This window comes from Perkinsus marinus, assembly GCF_000006405.1.
Source record: "Perkinsus marinus ATCC 50983 genomic scaffold scf_1104296936976, whole genome shotgun sequence".
NCBI lineage: Eukaryota > Perkinsozoa > Perkinsida > Perkinsidae > Perkinsus > Perkinsus marinus.
Window position 1 is genome coordinate 303,864 of NW_003213971.1, and position 23,748 is coordinate 327,611.

Consider the following 23,748-nt stretch of genomic DNA (forward strand, 5'->3'; position numbering starts at 1 on the left):
CAATACTCTACATTCATGTCCCTCACAACCTCCTGAGACACAATGATAAAAATTCCGTCACAGTCGATGGGTGTATACCATGCCCGCCCGGCCGCCGCTGCTTCAGCGGCCGGCATACCCGAGCGGACCTGGACGTGGCACACCCACTGGTTTCACAATTATACGCTAAATTCAATCCTGACAATCAATGGTCGTCCCATAGATGACCGATAACAAAATCTCTCAGGATTAGATAAGTCAACAAGAGTTATTAACAAGTGGTTCCTAACTTATGATCAATACAGTAATCATAAAGTATACGCTAGGCTAGCAAGGGAGACAAGTATCACAAGAATCGGAGATTAAATATCCCACTCCCCTTTGCGTGGATCCGGTAGGGTGGTTCTGTAGGAACCGAGCCTAGACGTACCGATGAGAGAAGGACACTCTGGTACACAGAGTCTGAGTGACACTCAGTGAGTGTGCCGATAGTGCGTGCGTCACGCACGGTGCGTGTCTGCACCCTCTTCGGTACTAAAAGTGGCACTTGTGTACAACAATTCCTCACAAAATCCACGGCAATCGTTAGAAATCACTCAAGCAGCACGTGCATGAATAAACTAATATCATTTAGAATGAACTCTACTGCCACTGCTTTTGGAAGATGCCTGTGATTGCCGCCTGCCATTGCTTGAAGACTGCTCTTGAATAGCTCTCAATATCAGCGGCCTCGGACTCGCCGCCCCATGTTCCTTTGCGAGGATGCGTACACGACTAACAAGTTGATTTTGATATGACGATTTCGAATTTGCAAGCCACATTGACGCCGTCACAATTTATTAAATAAGTAGGTAGTGTAGTAGTAATTGTGATACTAGAGTAATAATAACTAATGCTTTCCCTATGTAAGAATCCTCAGCCTTTGCTGAACAGTGTCATCGAGATGGGAACAAGAAGTGCACATCGATGAAGGTATCGACTTGATGACGCATGGATTGGAGAAATTCGGTTTGGAGTTGCCTGATCAAGTGCCCTCAACAGTGACGACGAAGCAGTTGCTGTGCAGTACTGATATCGATCTATGTATTACTTGTCGTGGAATTCGACGTGTTCTGGACGGCGTGGTATCGTGTTGTCTATCAAAAGGCGCTGAGATCACCGCTTGTTGATCAATTCACATTGTTATCCATGCGCAGTAGTAGCGCGGTTAGTTGTAGTAGTCGGTTTGTTCCTTGGTTGGACACCGCCGCAAGCCAAAGTCTCACCAACACAGTTAGGACCAGTGGGCTCGAAGCCAATCGATCCATCATTCCTCTTAATCAAACCGAAACAGACGGAGGGAGCTTCCCAGTACTTGCAGTAAGAGCCGTATTTCGAGTCCGCACATCCACTCACATCAGAACACATCTCAGTGGACGGGTCCTCAGTGGCCATCACAGAGGAGACGACCGGGACAAAAATCAAAAAGGAAACAATGAAGGAACGCACACTAAAAGTCAGAAAAATATTCAACTGAGAGAAAAAAAAATTATAACCAAATCATCGACTACTTCACAACAGGCGAGTAAAGACGATGATGCCATTTTAGCTTTGTGTGGCAGAAAAGATATGAAAGACTCCTTGTGAGTTCCATTGTCTACTGATAGAACACTCTAGTACCGATTGTGACACCGAAGAGGAGGATATTTGCGTGGGAAGATTCGTTTTTAAGCTGCGTAGAGCTGTGGGAAATATATCAGCTGTTTACATTGGTATTCGTATTATTGTACAGTATTTGGTTGTTCGTAGGATTTACAATTTTCCAAACTCTTTATTATAATGTCATCTACTACTACTTGTAAGAATACTATGAAAGTGACTTTAATCGGTGCTTCCGGTGCCATTGGTATGCCTCTTTCATTGTTGTTGAAGTTGAACCCTCTGATCACGGAGTTGGCTCTTTATGATGTCCATCAGGCTCGTATACCCGTTCCTGGTATTGCTGCTGATAATTCTCATATCAACACTCCGGCTAAGGTGAGAGGATATGTCGATGCTGAGCATCTCCCTGAGGCTGTCACTGGAAGCAACGTCATCATTGTATGTGCTGGTATTGCTCAAAAACCCGGTATGTCTCGTGAGGATCTCTTTGGTGTTGATGCCGGTATAATGCGTGACATCGCAACAACTTGTGCTAAATATGCCCCGAATGCTATGATGTGCATCATGTCGAATCCCGAGACTTCACTCGTTCCTCTCACTGCTGAGATCTATAAGAAGGCCGGAGTCTATGACCGTAAGAAGCTCCTCGGCATCACAACTCTCGATGTGACTCGTGCTCGAACCTTCTATGCAGAAGCTACTGGTCTTGATGTTGAGAAGGTTCATGTTCCTGTTGTCGGTGGTCACGGTGGCTGTGCTATTCTTGCTCTCTTCTCCCATGCTACACCTTTTGTAAAGTTGGATGAGAACACCATCAAGGCTTTGGATGAACATGTCCAGACTGCTGTCACTGAAGTCGTCGATGCTCTCGCTGGTGCAGGTTCGGCCTCTCTGTCTATGGCATACTCTGCTGCTCAGTTCATCGATACTGTCATCCGTGGTTTACAACAACAAGGAGGAGACTACCAGCAACAGAAGAAGGCCACGCCGTCTGCCTGCGCCTACGTCAACTGGCCTTATCAAGGGTGTGAGTTCTTCGCCCAGGTTACCAAATTTGGTCCCGAGGGTATCGAAGGTGTACAGCCGATCGACAACTTAAGTCCATTTGAAGAAAAGAGGATGGTCGAAACTGTCAATAAGGTGAAGGGAGATGTGGAGAAAGGTATGGCTTACGTTGAAGCCCACCAGAATTGAGCTGCATTATGTTCAGCAAGAAGCGATAACAATTTTGGAGATGTTATTTCGTCATACCACACTTCAACTTTGTCAGAATCACTGGGCCTCTCTAGTCATCTTGTTCTCATCGAAAGAAGCGCAATGATATTCCGTTGCATATAATTTGATGTATGAAAGACCCGATTTAGTATTACAGTAATACTCCAGTCTTAATTATGATATGTATTGAGTTTGAGTCATCTAAATATAGGCAATTTCGAGTGCCCATTGGTGTTCATTTCGATGTGTCTAGAACCGGTCGGATTATTGAACCAATTCGATCTAAATGCTCGAGTACGACTATTATCCGATTTCAAGTGATGAGTTTCTCCCAAGTCAATGCGCAGTAGAGTTCGACGCCAGTGAAGCTAGAATGGTATTGTTGTGTTATTAAGGACGTGGAGAGAACCAAACCGTACTCGCCGAAATTACGAGGAGATATGACGGGTCTATAACTTAGGAACTGCTCCTTGAGGTGTACCTTAAAAGTAGGAATTCCTTACGCTCCTTACTCAAGGAGCGCCTCCTTATAACTTTTCAGTTTTAAGGACCGTAAGGAGTTCCTACTTTTAAGGTACGCCCAAAGGAGCTCAAGGACTTGCTCCTAACCGAAAAAAGCGGAGCGATACGGCGCCCTCTCCAATCACGAACCTAACCTGACGACTACGATTTACAACTTTGTAACAAATTTGGAAACTTGGAAATATGGAGCTATCGAGAGCCTCCGGAGTTGTACATAGTTGTTCACCATAATAGAATTCTAGCTTGTTGAGTTAGTGTAGCGGTTAATACGTTGTGTCCGTGGGCGGGAGGTCGTGAGAACCATCCCTAGGAGGCGCAGTTCAAAGATCTGTTATAATCCTGCTATGGTCGATCTGTAGTGTAGACAGTCGGAAGATCGCAGGATCGATCCATCGGAGGCACAATTATACATTGGGTTAGAATGTTGACGTGGTTAATATGTCGTGTTGGCAGGCGGAAGGTAGCAGGATCGATCCCTGGTTGCCGAAATTCTCTGTTTTGGCCTCGTAAGCCAGGCGTAAGCTGAGTCCGACCAACCTAACGCAGCCTCCTTCCTTAAGGATCTTACGTAAGATCCTTAGCCTCCTAATTTTAAGGAATCCTTACGCTCCTTAGCCTCCTAAGTTATAAGGAGGCCCTCCTGCCTTCAGGATCTTACGCTCGGAGCATAGTTCTTCCTTAAGAAAGGCTTTCTAAGTTATAAGGCCAATAATGATGATGACCGCAGAGCCAACAGACCAAAGGGAGTAAGACCATTCTTTCGCAGCCACACTCCACATCACACTGACTCAATAACGCAAAACACAACGACAGTTTCAAGCGATTAACAATAATATCAGCAGACTAGTATTTAATACTTGTATTTGGTACCTATGCATTTGATATCGCCACACAGATTGTGAACTGATGAGCCCTACTGTAATCCTTCGGTGATACGACTAAACCCCGACCCTTGCGGGCTCCTCTGTAAATGACTTCGAGGATGTCTATGAACTCCTGAGCGAAGCGATTTAATGCGGCACAATGAAGAAACGGCAATCTAACCTGCTTGTTGTTCATAGGCCAATTGATCTTGTTGTTGTTGCCCGTACCCAAGTCAATCATCATATGCTTATTCCTATCATAAAAACAAACTTATCTTTCAAATCAGTAATATTCGATACACACCATGTTAGAGAGCAGATACTGTTATCAGGGCTCGATTGAAATCAAAAGCCACAACAACAAAAAACTTCCTTTGTAACAAAATAAATATCACCATGCATGGTCAGAATTTATACTCATTTTCCTCGGCTGGGCTCAGGAGTTTTCTCGCTACATTATGTGAATTTATTCGCGACTTGGGGTACCAAAATTCCCAGAGATTTCTCATTGCCATCAGCACACACAGTTGACTATGTGCATATTCTCCTACAAGTGCTCCAACTGATGTAATTTTAAGGAGATAAAGTCTTTGGTCCATCGAATTTGTGGTGGAAACTACGCAATGAGAATGTTCAATCATAGCCCCTAAACCTTCGTAGAAGAGTTTCGTTGGGAAATTTGAAATGCCGAATGTGGGATTCGATCCTTCGATACGAATGAATTAATACTCACCGATAGAAGAACATAACTGTAACAGGATCATACAGCTCATACATTGTGTTGAAGTCGGGTACCTCTCTAGTATCAACCTAAAATGACACCTGTGGGATTCGAACCCGAGACCTTCTCATCCTCCCACCAAGTATATCGCCGCAAAGTTCTTAACATCCTCTGCACAGTTATACAACACCTCATCCATTTGCATGCATTGTGGGTCGTAATCATGGCCGAACCTAAAGCAACGAGAAACAGTTCGAATTCCCATAATTGCGCACAGAGAAGATTTTCGATTCCACCGATGTCCGCCAGTTTCGACTGTCGATACAAGTTGTATCATACAACTACATAATTAACAAGCCATTCTCCAAACTGATGTTTGTGTGAAGACAAGTTTCCAATTTCCGGAGTTGTTCGAACGTCATCATTGGCACTTTAGCATTATTATGTAATTATGGAAATCTCTATGGTGAACCAAACCGGTACTGTGGAAAGTCGATTTTTATTATCATCAACATAATAACAATTTGAATCGATTCACCAGCGTTTACTAGTCTATAGTCGTACTCTCAATTCGAAAATCAAAAGTTTTATAACCGAATATTCAAAGTAACAGCAGCAGTTTGCATTTAATTCGCAAACTATGTACATGAACCCTACCGAATACAAACTAATCGTTCCTCCTCCCCTAAGATGGCTTGGTCCACAGCCCAGCCAGAATGCAGATGAGGAAGCATATACGCCATAGTGGGAAAATAGGTAAATTCAATAACACTGCGTGCCAAGCACTCTCCATGATATGCAGTAGGTCAGAATTTCTCAATCCTAATTCAATCAAATCCTTGGAATTCAAACTCGGTGAAGTGATATAACTTCAAATTCGATACGAAATGTTGCGGTGAAAACCCCCATAACAATTTGCAAACAGGATTCTGATCCACCAGTGCTGACTTATACGATGAAAATAAATCCGTCTAATATCGACTATACCAAAATCGATCTTTTCCATGGCTGAAACATGGAGGGACACCTTTGCGAGAGCTCTTCTCCCTGTTGATGCATAGCACTAGATTAGGCACAAATTTACAGTAAAAGTAAGTATTATAAGGCGCGATTCTAACACATGTATGCTGAGAATTTGTGAATAAGATTTAATCAGCGTTATAGCATGTGACATGTCAGGGCTACGTCTAGTCTCCTGGGTTGACACGAAATCATTGATCATAGGGAAATGATGAGCGAAGACTGCTGCTCGGGACATCAGCATGGAAGAGGTTAATAGCCTCACAAATACTGTAGACAAGCGACTAGAGAAGCTTCAACTATCACGCAGTGGCCATATAAAGGCATGAAAGACAACATGTTGCTACTACTAGTTCCTAACTCGGAAATTCGGATTGCGTTGACTATCGAACTTGGACAGCGCGTCGAGGACTAATATGCGTGGCTCGCCCCAACTCTGTAACGGTTCACGATCGATAATGATTATACATATGAATATATTGCTCACTTATAGGCTTCGAAACGTTCGAGCTTTCAGATTCCTAATCCTCGAATTAGCGAAGTTACAACATTTTTTCGTTTCAGACTATCAAAATCGAACACACTGTACAAACCTATCCCGGCCGACTCTGTGGTGGAGGTATGTCACCTGTCATAGAACCTGATAGAAAAATCGTAAAATACTATACTGATGTTACTATCTCACTTCATAGGGCATTAAAGAGAGTATAGCCCAATCTGTCAATGTTACAACTGCTGAAGTGAAACTGTGACTTGAATCTGGCATGCTTCATTACACCAAAATGCAAGGATCTATGCAAAACTACTGAGGACAGAGCGAAGAATTATAACAACAATTACACTGCGACCTACTTACAACCACTAAGGACGATCTATACTGTACTATGTAAGGAAGTAAACACATGGTGAACTACACACATGAACGAATTTCACTGGAGCTTTCCACAAGCTCGAGCGATATTACAATGAAAACACTCGGTGAAAAACGCGATATTCATACATGTTTCCCACCAGTATTTCTCGTAACATGGCCCGTAAAACTCCATTGTTGGTTAAGTAACTTCCATATAATCGTATACTAGTATTGAACGCATGAGCTCGAACTGTGACAAGAAGATTGCATTTGCTCTCTCATACTTCACTACGATAACACAACAATTATCCTACAAGGAAAGCATCTCGACTTATGAAAAGGAAGAGATGAAAATTACTCGATGGGATAAACCCTCCTAGATTATGGTACAAAAGGCGTTAAAACCCCATAGGAGCTATCAAGCTCGAAAAAGGGGGCTCGCCTCTAGTATTACCACTGTCGCTGAACCACAACTGGGTACTATATGTCAATCAAGCACAATGAAAAACTGGACAACTACATCAGGTCTTTTATAGCCATATACGTACCAAATATCAAAGCTACTGCTGCTACTACTAATAAGCACCGCTGTAACCACAGCTTCCACACAGATTGGCTCATATCATTCAACTGGAGTATCCTCCAGTAATACACCGTTGGATACACCAATGCTATCAATACGACAAAAACGGCACTTAGAAGGTTAACCAATTTATCAACGCTTGGTACTAACAATGCGATCAATACACACAAAGCAACGAGTGCAACTCGACAACAACAACGAACTACTTCACCCACGATGCGACTCTTCCACCTATTCGTATCGTGGCATTTCAATAGTGTATCGCTCAACTGCGCAGTAGGGGAGAACAGAACCAGAAAATGTGTACTGACCAAAACGATAGTGCTCACATTGATAAGCCAAGAATAGATTGTCCAATCTGATTTACTTTTGGGAGTAAAAGCATCAACCATCGTATCGAATTTGCTTATGTCATGACCGAAAGCAAGGTAACCCACAATAGTGATAACGAAATAGACAAAGGCGACGAGTACGAAAGAGATCCACGCAACTCGTGGGAAACGTTGAGGCCTTTGAACATCCTTAATAATAGTAGGGACAGTGATGCTGACGTTATAAGAGAGTAAAAAGGTACAGAAGACTGCTATGAGCTGCATTGGAGTACCAGAAAGTCTATATGTAACCTCATGTGTATCGTCATCATTCGAACCATTAACATATCGATGAACACTGGCTAAGACGACCAACACCACTATAGCAGCTACTGAGGCCACACCAAGTGCCGAGAGAACACCAACTTCCTTCATAGTAGGTAGACATGCGAATGGCGCTATCGCAAGGGCAACTATGAGTACCCATAGGTCGTATGATAGAACTCCTGTCATGCTGTGCATACTGGTGGCTAACAATATGAGGAAAACCGCACAAGCAGCAATGAGAAGTGGATGAAGTGTTATTGAATTCACAACAGTCGCAACTCTACCGTAGCATATTCGTCCTAGCTCCTCGAAGGACTGTATTGGACTCTTAGAGTCTTCCGGATTAAGACATAGAGCATGGCAAAGTAGAACCACGTTGTAATATACGAAAGCGGCAGCAACAACTAGCAAGATGCAACCACTGATCCAACCGGCTCTAGCAAAGGCCATAGGGAGTGTCATAATACCCAAACCGATAGCAGTCATGACCAAGTTGAAGACTGCCTTGGCATTAGAACAGCCATTGGGTACGATGATTTCCTCCCTGGAAAAGGAGACAAACGTCTTAGTAGAGCCTGTAGAGGGGGTGGGGAGCTCTGTTGTCATGATAATGTTATCCTCAGGAGGACCGGAAATAGTTAAATCTGACGAGGAAGTTGATTTTGTGAGGAGTGACCTTCGCTGTAGATAGATGCCGTTTGCGCTTAATTATGTCTCTCCCATTGACTCGAATGACTTGCGGAGTCGGAAAACTACGTTGAATATGTATTTAGAAACGGCGAGTAAAAACATTCAGCTGAAGACGGTGAAGACCTCGTCATGAATCTCCAACTCAGCCGCTTGAGTGACATAGACTCTCCCTCTACGAAATATACTATGATGTAGCGTGAGATCACCACCGAACCCTCCTATTGTACACCACATATTTTGATTTGCACGCATGCTCGACATCTATTTTCGCGCGCCATAAATTCCTCACAGATGTCTGTGCGGTTCAGCGCAGAGTACGGACTCCGTACTACGGAGCCCTGCTAACGTGGGATCACGCTATACCGCTAGTATGGTATCACTTCGTTACGGTTCTACTGTGTTAGGCCTGTTATATTGCTTTGTGCGATTCATGGTCTGTGCATGCGTGTTGTCTATTATTCCTGGGTTCCCTTATTTCATAGGTTTCAAGGTTGGTTCTGAAGTCCGTTCTCTGAATCTTCCCTTGGGGCCTGGACTTAGGCATAGGGTATACGGTTTCGTTATTGTATACCCGCTAGTGGCTACGCTTCTTTCAATAGCTGAGGGGTAGTATACGGTATTTGCCAAGTGACAGATATTGAGTTCAATAAGTTATTCACGGTACTGACTCGAAGGGGTAAGAGCTCTAATACTATAGTGGATTACACTGACCATCCTATACCGATGTCTAAGATTGCTAAGGTCAGGGGTTATGCCTCTCATAAGGTCCGTGAGAGGCTGTATCAAGTCAACTGACAATTGCCTTAGTCAATTGAGTCTGGTTTGGAGTCAGGTCTCGGACACTCTACTCCCTAATGGTGAGTCACCATGCTTTGGATCGCATGGCCAACAGTCCAGACCCTCGCGGAATCGCGTATGTCACAAGTATCTTCCAGTTGGCAATTAACTATTCAGCGATGTCCAATTTCAATGCAGACGATCATGGTTTGGCGCTTGGATTGTGAGAAGAACTCTGCTCTCGACCGGGTATATCTTTCTCCATGTAGCCAATATTGCGTTTGACGATACCTCAGTGCACAATATGAATATCAGAGCCGAACCGAACATGATATAGCATTGAACAGAGCTCGTTGAGGCCTTTCAAATGGTATCTTTTTTGTGTATGAACTGTCACGTGCCGCGAAGTTACGAAGATTGGGCCCTGTTTTGCACCACGCTGTCTAATGCGCTTCTACAGTTACCTACCACCTCATATGCAGACGTAAATTGTGGGGCGGCATCTCCGATCAGGCCACGTCGCCTGAAGTGGCCTTAGGGGGATCCTTCTCTTATCTGGTTCAGGCAACGTCTTATTCCCTCAACCCCTTGCTGTACGGCGAGTGACGACTCGGATATTGTCACGCCCACGCTCATAGGAAGAAACTTGGATCTTCCACGTACCGTTCTTATCATTATAGTAGGAAAAGGGCAGTAGCTCAACCCTACGTGTAGTCGCACGAGATGAGACTCTCTTCTAAGGCGGTTAATATCAAATTCCTCGTCGGGAAGTACATCAATAGCGACCTGGCCTCGTCGGCGCTCACTTCGTCGCTCTCACATCCCTCCACGCCATACGCGATGCAGAAGAGATCATGTGGACGATTTTCCGGTGGGATGGAGGATCTCCCAGGCTGAGAGTCTCAGCGCAGAAGCTCTTTATAGCCCCAATCGACTCGCCGGCCGGTTTCGTCCTTCCTGGGTTGTTCTCCTTGAAGGAAGAGCGAAGATCGTAAATTGCTAGGATAAACTTCTAGTATATGACGTTATCCTGTAGATCGCCCTCCTCGCGAAGAGCATGCACTATTGCTCGAGGCATGAAACCTCCTCTTGTCATGAATATCACTTTTTTCTTGACCTCGTTCTCAAGAACCGCCGGGCCTCGCCCAGTCTGGGGATTATCAGTGATAATTTATCACGTCTCTCATGGGCAGGGTGTTCTGCGAAGTTACTCGTGATCTCAAATTGCTCACCATCGCCTCGAGTCATTCGAGTCGAATGTACATAACGAAAGGGCAAGGTTGAAACTTAGAATGGTTTTCGCGATTGTGAGGGCAGCGGTAACGTATCGCTATTGGCAATAGCCTATTGCCCGACGTTCTTGGGGTAGCTCACATTACTCCGTTCCATCGCCGGACCGTCTGCGGGTAAGCCGCTGAGTTCAATCAACCGCTCTCGGGCTTCCCGTTCGGAGCAGAATTTCTGCAGTGTTGCGGCATGGTAGTACCATGATGGTACTCGCACCGGGTGCGACGCACCCACGCCCACGAATTCCGCGACTCCGCGACGGCTTTGGATCTTCATTCTTGAATCAGCCTGGACCTCGCTAGCCAGACCGGGATTAGCAGGGTTTGAGGCTTCAGCCCCCTGGTTTGAGGTCAACTGTCTAATCGCATCTTGTAACGACTTGATCGTGTTCGTCAACTCGTCCACAAGCTGTTCCATTTGAATCTAGAAAGAGCAAAAGACTGAAGGCGTGTCTCAATTTCATATTCTCGAATTGAGCACTCGAAAAGGCCTGATCACTGTGAGCAAATCGCTGATCAGGCCTCGATGCTCGCCTTATGTAGTGGAGCGAAGCGTGAACGGAGGTTGTTCTATAATGCCTGATCCGATAGCCGTGTTGTCACAACGTGTAGTTTAGTGGGTAGGGTAGTTAGCCGCGAGTTGCAAGGCCTGCTAAACTTGTCATGCTCGCTATTCGAAGCTGTATAAGATGCGGCCTTTCCTGTGATGAGCTCCCCGTGACTCGAACTCGCTCAGATTATAGAGTAAGGGTGCACCTGCAGCTATACAAACGCGGCCTCTCCAAAAGAAGCCGAAAAAATTGTGCAGGAATTTGGGGGGTGTAGCGGTAATTTCTGGGGCCGATGTCTCAAAATCGAGGGGGAATCCCTCTAAGGTGCGGGAAAGTGAGGGTCCAACTTTAGTTCCATGACTTCTAGTCTCTGGCTATCGAGATAGTCATGGGCGAGTGCTGCAGACAGCAATGCACATTGCTATGACCATATTCCAAACTTCAACCCAAGACTAAGCTGAGACTCCAGCTGCACCAATGATCCTGTCAGTTTCGGGAAAACGGGATCATAGGTCATGGATCAGCGAACTAAAATTGATAAGTGATATGATCACTTGTACGGCTAGTGAGGCGCTCAATCAAGGGGGCATATTCTCCCGCGTATCTGACGATTGTGCGATTCTCAAGTCCTTTGTAATATTTCATTCGACATAGGATCAGGGATTCAATCAACTTTCCAAATTAAAGATCTCACACTATTATATAGATATTATATATGTGTCAGATCTTTAATTGCATATACTAATATAACCTTTAATAGGCTATATACCTCAACGTGGTTCATCGTATTGTCTTTATCGTTGAATAATGAGGTACATAGTGAAACCATAAATTTGCATGCAGGAACGCCCAACAGAACTCAACCGAAGACCATGAGCAGAAACGTGTCAAACCACCAGGTTGCAGCACTAGCTGTCATGTTCATCTCTCGAATTCTCCTTCAATAACTGGATATGTCCACAGTCACCAACCATACAAGCCTGCACTCTCCCTTCTTTGCTGACCTCAATAGCGGTTACTGATGCAGGACTTAGCATAAATCGCAACCAGTACGAAGAGGGTAGCTGTAGTGCTCGACATAACTATGAAGGCAGGCACAGTGGCATTGCCCTGCATGGACGTCCAGGGACTTACAAAATATCGTGTCTGATTGCCATGCCCGACTAAGACATCAATACCAACACGCTCTTCATCTGTATCAGCATCATCGCTGTCGGACTTGATGCTCCGTTTCGATTTATTATACAGGACACGAGGAGGCTTGTTCGATAGTGATTGTGGTCTATCGAAGTACGTGCGGAACCTAGGACTGATGCTTATAGGAGGATCAGGGCATTCGAAATATCACTCACCCAGATTCCAGACGAGCTGTTTCCTCTGGGACTATCATGTCTGGTGTCAATGCCGATACGGCGGGATCCTGAACATGCACACCTTTAGGTTTAGCCAATCAGCTCATGTTCCCATGTTGAATGGTGAGGAATACACACTCGTACAAGTCTGTATGGTCGACAGAGACATGGCGATATCAAAGCTCCTCCAACTCGATGCTTTCCGCAGTTCGAGTCAGTCTATCACGTGACTTACTGGTAACTCGGGAAAGCCTTCGTCTAGAAGTGTTGTAGGTTCCAAGGCAACTCCCAAACGGGCGGCGATTATCTCAGCTGAAGACCTACATATAACAGCCCTAACGCGTCTACTTCTGCTGGGGGGATTGTGAATGACCAGGGTGAAAAATGTGAATATGGTAAACTACGCATATGGGGTGTGTTCTTTGAACACGTCTATCCAAGCGAAATCTCATAATGTGGTGAGAGTATATTCCAGCACTGTAACTCATGAAACATCACAACTCCCTTACGTCGCTTCTTGGGATGACGAATGCACGACCGCCCGGACTTTGCCGCCTGTTTGGGCGACTATTGACGCAATTCGCTCCGATGTGAGCACCATCTCTCTTTTGCCAGTGTTCGACAGCTCCATCTTGTCGCTAGACACGAACAACACTTTGTATCCGTTCAATTCAAACCGATCTACTTGTGTTTCTGAACTGTTCCGTGGCGTACCATGAGAATCAGCCTTCGATTGATGCACTGTTCAGTTTCCCACCTAAATGAACGATCTCATTCGTGCTTAGTGCATTGACTGTTATTGTTACCTTTTACGTTTGGATTTGAGAGAATCGTCAATCGCAGGTTGCACGAGCATGTCAGAATCATCTAGTAGCTCATAGGAGTCCCATTCTAGTGCAAAAAAATGTCAAGACCCGATTGCACTGTGAGCGGCCTACCAGGATCCCAACAGAAACCAGCCCGGATAGAGGCATCAATTTGCTCAAGATTTTTCAACACTATGTAGTCGTAAATAACGTTACCAACACCGATAGCTGAAAACACAAACTTCTGAATCAATTCACTGGTATTGTTGCTGACACAATCCGGTGAGTCCAAGAAGAACAGCGAAGCGCTTGAATTGCGCCTTATAGCTCGGCTTTTTTGTATGAGAGGTGTTGGTAATCACCGCAAAGCGGCGAGCAATGAATCGGAGCCTCGGATTGATGAACATAGCGAAGTGAGTGATGATACTATAAAAACTCCCAGTGAAACGAGTCATAAGAATTCACTGACATTTCCAATTCAACAGACATTAATTATTCAGTAATAAAGTGTTAACTGAGCACTTCATCTGGAAGCTGTTTGAGCTGTTGACCTTATAGTAATGGCATTGCCCCTACGAAAGAACTCCAAGTTTTTTCGTGGAAACAGAGTTACATTCGCTTGACATGGTATCATTAGATTACACGAGTCAGGAATGAAACGTTGATGGACCTCAGCCAGTTGACCCATAGGTTCATGAACTACGGGTAACGGCATAGATGAGGAGGTTATTAGTGTAATAATAAAAGGAGGCGGCAAGTGTTCTTCTTCTTCTTATTGATGTTTATCATCATCATTATTGCATTACCATCATCAGTCAATGTTGTATACGGTATTATTACGAAATCACCGCCGCTTATACTCTACATAATCATGTGGGTGGGGCGGCTATGCCACTCGATGATATGCCTCAATAAGATAAATTTCCCCAGGTGGGGCGACTATGCCACATGAAGATATGCCTCAATAAGATAAATTCCTCCACGTGGGGCGACTATGCCACACCACGATGCGCGTCACCAAATCTTCCGACGTTGCACATTATACTTGTTGAGATATTTCAGAGGCGGCTATGCCACAGCTTCAGACATGTCATGTCCAAATACTTCACTAAATTCACATCTCTATCACTACTCATCGAAAGCGGCGGCTTGTTGGATCTTGCACACTTAGGTATTCCTCAATGGGTTGGACAGGGGTAAGCATAAAGGCGGCTGGTGGTTACTTTCTCTTAGCGACCTTTCTCAAGCTCATACTATGAACTGCATCATCATAGGACCTCCTTGGGTGCGTAGTTGTTCTCGGCGTCGTTATATTTTCTGACAGTGTTGTGTGGTTGACACAAGGACCTCTCACGTGTTGATCATTCGCATGTCATCATCATCACCTTCAAGTTTAGCCACTGCTTCTACTGCCTCTGAGAGTAACATGAAGACGGGATTAAAGCAATTCCATCACCGATTAATGGAACACTGGATCCTCCCCGTGTTTGGTATCACAGCATACTCAGTAAGACTACTACAACTCCAATACTCAAAGCTCTTCCTTCCTATCAGATGCTGGGTACTGCTAGTCGTATTGCAATCACTGACGGCACCAAGGGCGGAGACTTCTTCTCCTCGTACAGCTATTTTGCCGCTAATTGCACCGGTTCACTTGTGATGGGCCTAATCAATGGTATACCTGATCTCAAGGCGAAGTGCCCGGGTTTCCATCACGGTAATGCTCTTCCCTATTCAGTGTGAAGGCTCATTGATTCACTTCAGGTATGACAGTAGGCTTCTGTGGTTGCTTCACCACGTTTAGTAGTTGGATATATGCTATTGTAAAATCTCCCACGCCTAGCATCGGAGCAGTAAGTTGTCGGGTGTCTCTCGTAGGTGTTGATTGCCCACTATGTGGAGATCTTAGTGTAGTGGTATTATTCGTGGCTCTCCTAGTCTGGGTCGTAGGTTCGAATCCTTCAGATTGCTTGCATGTGTTTAGGTTGAATTCTTCTCGGGCATGTCAATGCCATTCATATCGTGGCTCCTTGGTAATGATATCGGAGCAGTTTTTGTAGATCTCTATAAGGACCGAGAGCCTTGGTTCAGTGATAAGACTTGGTATCTCATTGACAAGGTAACGACTAAGCTATTGCCTGAGCCTTTATATGCATCATGCTGTATAGGTTCTCGTATTCTTCCCCTACGTCTTCACTGCTCTTCTGTTCCCTCTTATTGCCACTCAAGGGGTCTTCCCTCCCAGTAGCGTTTATGCTAGTTTGTTATCACCAATAGGAGCTGTTCCTCGATGGATCTCGAGTAGCTATCTCAACTCGTTATGGCCTCAGTTCCCACTAGGTAGTAGTTATACATAAACTAGTCTATTTCATATCCTCCTTCCTCATGCAGGTACATTCATAGCAAACTTGTTTGCTGTGGCATTCGACGGTATCCTCATGGGAGCTGCACCAGGCAATACCTTCGCTGCTTATTGTATTACCGGTAATAATAATAATGGGAGATCTTCGACTACCCACATACCGGAACTAGGAGATTCTTATATCGCGTAAATAAGTGTCGTGTAAAATGTTGGATAATGCGTCTTCAGTGTGAGATTATATGCACATGGTCAACTACATGTGTTGACGAGAACTTTTGGAAAGCCTGAGGAAATCTTGGGAAGTTTTTGTCGGTTTTTGTACATTTCTACTCGAAGTCGCGTGTAATATCAACAACGTAGTGAGGCAATTTCTGCTGAGCTCGCTTGAGGAAACCAAAGATATATCTTCCAATACTGTATATTCTATGAGTTTGAGGATTTAGGTATCGGTGGTTCCTGGTCTACCGTGTCGAGCTTTGTAAACGATACATTCAACCTCTATCGTAAGGAGTGGGAATGCAAGCGGAGCGTAGCTGTGAATAAATTCTGGGTCTACTGGTAATACTAGAAAAAGGGATATGACCAAAATGGGGTGTCTCTGCATTGTGTTTGCATAAATTAGCATCGCAAAATATGACAAAATTTTGGTATAAGTCTGTGCGGTTTTACGTTCTCCTTAGTGAATTTATTAATGTAGGTACCTTACAGTGTCGGTAGGCATAAGCTTATCTGTAGCGGCTATTGTGCATGCGTGCACCGAGTAGTCAGTATATAAGCATCTGCTACATAAGCTCATTCGCGACATAATATTTATCCTCCGTTATTGTTGTTGTTCCTCCTCTTCCTTACAACGTTATCTAGATCTGTTGCGCCTAACACTCATTCATTACGAATTGATTTCCGATGGTGTTAATGATCAAATTAGCAGATTATTGTTTGTCCCTATTGTCCAGGACTATTGGTAATGCCAATTGTTATTACCTCTTGTTGTGGCTTATAGTTCCAGAGGGTATTCATAAATCTGTAGTATTCGATGTAATATCAGATCGCTTTGAGTTGGTAACCATATAGGAGTTTGTATGTTTGTAAAAATAAATATGTTATCAATTCTGACCCTTGAACTAGCGCGTTTGATGCACAAGAATTAAAATGTCTATTGCATTCTGGCATTAATAAGAATCGATCTGGGACTGTATCGCATAAACAACAGTGAACACCGCTATAATAACGACAAGTTGGTAACTATCATTGGAGTTTCACCACCCTAGTGATATGATAAACACTAGTGAAAAATATATTTCACGACTACTGCATATCACCGCGAATATCGCGTTATTCACCGAGTTTTACGCCACTTCACGTAAAACGGGTGAAACTTTAATATATTCAACACCGAGTGATTAACGTGAAATTTGCCCCCTCCCTCCCTAGTAGTGGCGTTATTATTCACCTTGTACGAGTAGTCGTCAGAGGCGGTGTGCTTGTGAGTGACACTACTACTACCAGCTTGGGTGGTATGGATATCGGAGGAGAATAATGGATGTCTAGGCGTTGGATTGGAGGAAGTGTGGTCTGTACCAGCGTAAATTCGTTGTGAATTGAGTCTATGGTGACACGTAGAGTTGTGTTCTAGTGTGAATGAGATAAACTCACTTTTATTATTAATGAACAGAAGTGTTGTCAACGGTTGCTGATGATAACATATGATAATAAACAATCAGCATTCCGACTCATTTTACAGTTGTCTGGTTCTGTCTTCCCGAGAGCTGTACCTGCAGGCCTTGTTGCCGCCGGAATAGCTCTGTGTAATACACTGAGCATATCAATAGTGTTGTGCAAAATGATGGTATGAGTTTCCAATTTCCGCAGTTGTCCTAACGTCATCATTGACACTTATTATGTAATTATGGAAGTCTCTATGGTGAATCAAACCGGTACTGTGAAAAGTCGACTTTTATTATCATCAACATAATAACAATGTGAATCGATTCACCAGCGTTTACTAGTCTATAGTCGTATTCTCAACAACAGTACGTTGCATAATCGTTCGGTTACGCACACACGTTATAATTATCATTTTCATCCTCAGGTCTAGGCCTCGATGCTCTGCCATTTTTCCAACCCACGATTGACCATTCATTCGCTGTCCAAATCTTTGCCATCGTGTTAGGCTATGTTATTGTATTTCGAACCAACATGGCTCTTGGCAGGTCGGCTACTGTGATGGGCTTTTTCACTGTCATTTTATCACTCAGGTACAGAGAGGGAATCACAAGTGTTGAAATAATGGTGTCGAAGTGGGCTGATGCATTCATGCAAATCAACGCTTTTATTAACGTCCGGCTGAGGACGGCCAAGGGCGATTCCGAGCTGGTAGAGTAGATGTGGGCGGTTGTTCAACACAACATAAGATGTGTAGAGGATTTATACCAGAACTTGGGTCTGCGTGCGAAAGTAGCACGCAGACGCACAGCGGTGCATGAATTTTGTCACGCGCCACGAAATTATTACGAAAATTTTGACGGTGTTTTCGTTGATGGAAAATATGGAACATTTCTGTATTGGAATGTAGAGTATTGAGAGTGAGGATGCGTTGAAGTTGGTACTTCGAACGTTTTAACGCACTTTTCCGGGCGAACGATGATGTCGGCATACCAATTGAGATATGATCTGTGTTGCCTGAATACCGCACCTCCCACAATTCTCGTTTAAATGATCCGCCGTGTTATTATCAAATTACGGTAATTCGGGATTAATGTATCTGAGCTCGTTTTCACATGCTCAAATCTGGACCTGTTTTGTATCTTGTTCGGGGGAACCTAAGATATTCTTTCTCCCCCTCGTCTCCTCTTCAGGAATCGAAGTTGCGTTCTTTACGCTTGGACGTATTACACTGGTTCAGCCTTCTGAGCGGCATCGCTATGAATGAGCTACAAAACCGCGAAGTGAATTCACCAGCCTCCGTCGTCCCCTCAGCCCCTTATTACAGATAGACCTCGTCAATGGTTTTGACTACCGACCGTTTGAGAAGACTAAACATTTAGGAAGGAGGACGTTCCTGTTGGGTCGGCATTTAGGACGGAACACGGCGCCACGACGAGGGTCGCTGCTAATGCCAAGGGCTAGCGTTATGATGCTACACCCTAGAGGTGATTTGGAACTTGGATTCGATCAAGGGAAGTGTAGCATGTTCTCAATCGAGTTCTTTACTACATCATCATTTGCAGCTTCGGGCAGTTTGAAGGGAAAATATGCACATGATCAACTAGATGAAAATTCTGGGAGAAAATTATTGTTGGTATCTCTGCACTTCTACCCGATTTCGTATAAGAACTCGATTGAGGAAGGCGAGCATATACTCCCATCCTGTCGAACACGCGTGTTGATAATAATGATGAGAATTATCGTTGCTTTTCATACACTTTCACTCCAAGTCGCCTGTAATTTTCCCATAATGTAACTTTGGAAACTCCTAAATTCTGTTGAGGAACTGATCTAATCTGCTGATCCCCACCAGTTTGAACATTTCAAATTCTCTCCTACCCCCTACCCATGCATCTTATCCATATCAGGTCACTCCCCCTCCAGCTCTGTAACAGCTTATAACATATCTCGCTTGGCCGTTCTGGGCGAATGCTCTAGTGAGGAGGTATACTCAGTGTTTGATCATGTTTGCCCTCTCCACTACATTGATAAAATTCCCCTCAATTCAGGAATCAGCATTTTCTGTATTGTCCTCCAATTCTGTGGAAAAATCTTTCTGAGGAATATTCCTCAGCTGAGTTCAGGGATTTTCTCACTAATTTCGGAAGTTCACATATGAATTCAGGTGTGAGTGTAGAGAAACCCATGAGAATTTCCTCGATTTTTCTCCCAAAATTTCCGCGAATGTCACCATATGCATATTTTCTAACCCCGGATTCAGGTTCGTCGTCTAGATGTGTGCACTTCCAAAGGGATGGTAGTTGCGAGATGGATTAACGAGGCGGTCTCTCGCAGTTGCCTCGATGCTATCATTACTGTACGCCTTTGTGTGGCTTATGTGTTAACACAGATTAGAAATAGATTGAATCAGGAGGAAGTCTTTTTATCTGACTCGGCTTTGCTCGAGCCTCATCTACACCGTTTTATGTGCGCTGTGCGCAACATCATCGCACAGATACTTTCAAGGGTGTCGGAGTTTTCTTGATGGTCTTATTACTATACGCCTTATCTTGACTGCCTGTATGAACTCATGTTATTAATATAGTTCGGATTCACATTGTTATTATGTTGATGATAATAAAAAAGACTTTTCACAGTACCGGTTTGTTTCACCATAGAGACTTCCATAATTACATAATAATGCCAAAGTGCCAATGATGACGTTGGAACAACTCCGGAAATTGGAAACCCACCCCATCAGTTTGCCCACTGTATAGGTCCCGCCGCCCATCCTTTCAAGATGCTATCAAGAGATTTCAAATGGTATGTTAGGATTCAACCAAGCCTTCAAAGTACCAGCAGCAGCAGAGTTCACCATTGAGACGGCCGATTAGGTCACGCTCGTGCCGTTCCCTTTCCCATTCGCACAACTGATGGCATTGCTTTTATTGGTATTTATTATAATATGCCCGATAATGGTTGTGAAGATGACAGTCGGTGAGGTCTTGCAAAAAGATGAGTTTTTCTCACGATTGATGACAGGAAAAATTTTATCACCGATTTTGTCGTTTTTCGCGGTACTCGGTTATTGGGGGCTGAACCAGATCGCAGTAGAACTCGAGAATCCATTTGGTGACGATGAGAACGACTTACCATTGGAACATGTTCATACAGTTAATGGAAAAATACCCTCACCGGGGATCGAACCGGCGACCTCTTAGGCCTTCGTTGATGGAATACATGACTGCGCGTTTGCTGGTCTTGCGGAAACGGAGTTCACCAAAACTAAGAAGAAACCAGAAGAGAGTATTTCTTGAGTTTGTCGCAAACTTCACTCCTTTGAAAATTCAGGTTCATTGATATCTTCCTCAGTTGGGCACAAACCGTCCATGCGGGCTCGAGCAGCTTGTGAGAAAAGAAAATTATTGCTCGTGTTGGGCATTTTTATCATAAAATTTTCGGAAATTACTAAAATTTTGCGAAAAAAATATTTTTGTGAGTTCAGCTGCTTCACAAAAGCCTTGATGTTGCGGATGTCAGGTGACCCTCTACTTCTTGATCTCAACCGAGAATTGTCCTCCAAATGGGGAGCCTCTCGCGAAAGCCTATTTTCGACCCGTCTCAAGTTCCGTGATTTACTCCTCTTCCGATACGATGATCTCAAGAGGAGGTTCAGCAGTGATAGAATGGCGAGAGAAGTTCTTAGGTGAGATTTTTATTAGCGAATTGCCCATTGAGATAACACTACATTGGATATAATTGCAGAACAATACTTTACTAGGCATTTTCGTACTTAATATCTCCATCATAAGCTCAGCTGAGGGATTCTCTCACCCGAGATAGCCACTGTGTGCTTAGGGGAATCGGGATGATGCAACAGCATCCTCCACTTTGAATTTAGTACTCGAAAATCGATGATTACACCTGGGCTTAGGGTGATGTTGAGTACACAAGGGTATTCCTATGCTAGCAGTGTTTAGCAAAGGAGGAGAACTCTTCACGTAGAGAAAGCATTGATTACTTATTAATACTTTTTAATCAATCCATTGCTCGAGTATTATACTCTTTGCTACATTAACATCGGGAAAATATGCACATGTTCAACTACGTGCATTGGTGACAATACGAGGATACTCGGAGAATATTAGGACATGTTGTTTGTTGTTGTACACCTCCAACCGAATTCGTGTACAGAACTCAGCTGAGGAAAGCGAAGACAGATTATTCCAACACCGCTCCACCTTGGATCAAGCATCACCGTCTGTTGTTAGTCGTATACGCATCCTCGCAAAGAAACAAGGGGCGGCGAGTCCGAGGCCGCTGATATTGAGAGCTATTCAAGAGCAGTCTTCAAGCAATGGCAGGCGGCAATCACAGGCATCTTCGTTAAGCAGTGGCAGTAGAGTTCATTTTGAATGATATTAGTTTATTCATGCACGTGCCGCTTGAGTGGATGTATGATTTCTAACGACTGCCGGGGATTGTGTTATTGGTCATTAGGATTTTTAGGGTCGAATCTAGTGTTGCGATTGCGGAACAAGTGGGCGTCTTCTATATGGGTGCCCGCCAGGCTATACCCATGCGCAAATTCGAGGTCAACTTGTTGGGCCAGTTTACTCGGCGACGGTCTCCGGCGTGTGTGAAGGGGCAGTCACGTTGTGTCGACACAACACCTAGCGCTATTTAGCAGTGATTCAACTTTCTTCCAGGATGTTGGGTTACATCCCACCTTCGCCTCAGTTATTTGTCGTCCATTCTTTCCAACCTCCCGCCCACCCTAGCGATGTGGTGTGGCACCTCACGTTCCGTGTGAGGTTGGCCCAATCACATTGGCCGAGAATCACGTGTTTAGTGTCATCCTCCGGCCCACCACCCAACGCCGGGAAGGAAGGGAGACGGATAAACAATCGTAATCGGATATAATTTCATGCCGCGCGACCTTTCAGCGCCGCGATTGGTAATCTCCTGATGTACATATCGTCGAGCAGGTTGCAACATGAGTAATTGTGTATAGCCACAACCTCAGATGAAATAGCCTACCTGCGAGGCATTAACCCGATATTCATTAGTTCACATGAGTTCACCACAACTGACTTCCATCATGATCATGCTTCTGGATAGAGCAAGACACGATTACGGAAGATCTCAGATTGAGGTGTCTAAGAGGCGGCGACAATTGATGATGATACAGTGCAGGAGGCCTTGGGGTTACCATGTTAGTAGAGGAAATATTCCAGGCATGGTACACTATGAGTATCCAATCGAATACTCTGTTGTTGAGTTATATGGGAATAGTTTGGATATATTAGAATACTCCTGAGGAACAACTCTTGTTATGTCGATTCAAGGCAGAGGCAAGGGATCGAATTCAGAGGCAGAAAGTGGTGGAACTCAGTGATAACAGCGATGGACAATCCCTTCACATCTGAGAGATATGGAATATTAGGAAATGATATTGAGAAATCTAGGCTTTGGGGAGATTAAAGGGAGAAACTTCCACGCCGATGATGAACATGAACATTTAAATCAACTGCAATTTTGGAAATTTAGAATAACCTCTGTTTGTAAGACTCAAACTCAATACATATCATAGTTAAGAATAGAGCATCACTCTAATACTGAATCGGGTCTCTCATACATCAAATTATATGCAACGGAGTATCACTCCGCTTCTATCGATGAAAACAAGATGACTAGAGAGGCCCAGTAAGTCTGATAAGGCTAGACAAGTGTAGTGATTACAAAATAACAATTGTTATTGCTTTTTGTTGAATATAAGACAGGTTAATTCTGGTGGGCCTCAATGTAAGCCATACCTTTCTCCACATCTCCCTTCACCTTATTGACAGTTTCGACCATCCTCTTTTCTTCAAATGGACTTAAGTTGTCGATCGGCTGTACACCTTCGATACCCTCAGGACCAAAGTTGGTAACCTGGGCGAAGAACTCACACCCTTGATAAGGCCAGTTGACGTAGGCGCAGGCAGACGGCGTGGCCTTCTCCTGTTGCTGGTAGTCTCCTCCTCCTTGTTGTTGTAAACCACGGATGACAGTATCGATGAACTCAGCAGCAGAGTATGCCATAGACAGAGAGGCCGAACCTGCACCAGCGAGAGCATCGACGACTTCAGTGACAGCAGTCTGGACATGTTCATCCAAAGCCTTGATGGTGTTCTCATCCAACTTTACAAAAGTGTAGCATGGGAGAAGAGAGCAAGATAGCACAGCCACCGTGACCACCGACA

At 44.2% G+C, this 23,748-nt stretch overlaps 6 protein-coding genes across 6 annotated transcripts in view; 3 read left to right on the plus strand and 3 right to left on the minus strand.

The window, feature by feature from the left end:
• The window catches only part of Pmar_PMAR001418 (malate dehydrogenase, putative), a gene marked incomplete at both ends in the record, with an annotated part of 796 nt that extends 583 nt beyond the window's left edge, over nt 1-213 (plus strand). The window contains one exon of the mRNA XM_002783524.1: nt 203-213. Within this exon, the coding sequence (XP_002783570.1) occupies nt 203-213 (11 nt within the window). The remainder of the gene's footprint in view (nt 1-202) is intronic.
• A 1,584-nt stretch (nt 214-1,797) lies between these two features.
• On the plus strand, nt 1,798-2,814 carry Pmar_PMAR001419 (malate dehydrogenase, putative; the record flags this gene model as incomplete). Its single annotated transcript, XM_002783525.1, has 1 exon — nt 1,798-2,814. One exon carries the CDS (start codon nt 1,798-1,800, stop codon nt 2,812-2,814), a length of 1,017 nt encoding a protein of 338 aa, XP_002783571.1.
• A 1,393-nt stretch (nt 2,815-4,207) lies between these two features.
• Nucleotides 4,208-5,684, minus strand: Pmar_PMAR001420 (mitosis protein dim1, putative; the record flags this gene model as incomplete). The annotated part of the gene is made up of 6 exons (XM_002783526.1): nt 4,208-4,227; nt 4,275-4,353; nt 4,402-4,474; nt 4,954-5,030; nt 5,081-5,174; nt 5,599-5,684. The coding sequence occupies 6 exons, from the start codon at nt 5,682-5,684 to the stop codon at nt 4,208-4,210; spliced, it is 429 nt and encodes a 142-aa protein (XP_002783572.1).
• Nucleotides 5,685-6,310: 626 nt separating this feature from the next.
• Nucleotides 6,311-8,641, minus strand: Pmar_PMAR001421 (amino acid transporter, putative; the record flags this gene model as incomplete). The annotated part of the gene is made up of 3 exons (XM_002783527.1): nt 6,311-6,372; nt 6,590-6,601; nt 8,320-8,641. 3 exons carry the CDS (start codon nt 8,639-8,641, stop codon nt 6,311-6,313), a joined length of 396 nt encoding a protein of 131 aa, XP_002783573.1.
• Nucleotides 8,642-14,827: 6,186 nt separating this feature from the next.
• Pmar_PMAR001422 (conserved hypothetical protein) lies at nt 14,828-16,869 on the plus strand. Its single transcript, XM_002783528.1, has 8 exons — nt 14,828-15,004; nt 15,052-15,214; nt 15,262-15,350; nt 15,482-15,616; nt 15,666-15,837; nt 15,889-15,981; nt 16,303-16,417; nt 16,557-16,869. The coding sequence occupies exons 1-8, from the start codon at nt 14,867-14,869 to the stop codon at nt 16,621-16,623; spliced, it is 972 nt and encodes a 323-aa protein (XP_002783574.1). The 5' UTR covers nt 14,828-14,866; the 3' UTR covers nt 16,624-16,869.
• Nucleotides 16,870-23,287: 6,418 nt separating this feature from the next.
• Nucleotides 23,288-23,748, minus strand: part of Pmar_PMAR001423 (malate dehydrogenase, putative) — a gene marked incomplete at both ends in the record, with an annotated part of 1,065 nt that continues 604 nt past the window's right edge. The window contains one exon of the mRNA XM_002783529.1: nt 23,288-23,748. This exon is cut by the window's right edge and continues 4 nt beyond it. Within this exon, the coding sequence (XP_002783575.1) occupies nt 23,288-23,748 (461 nt within the window).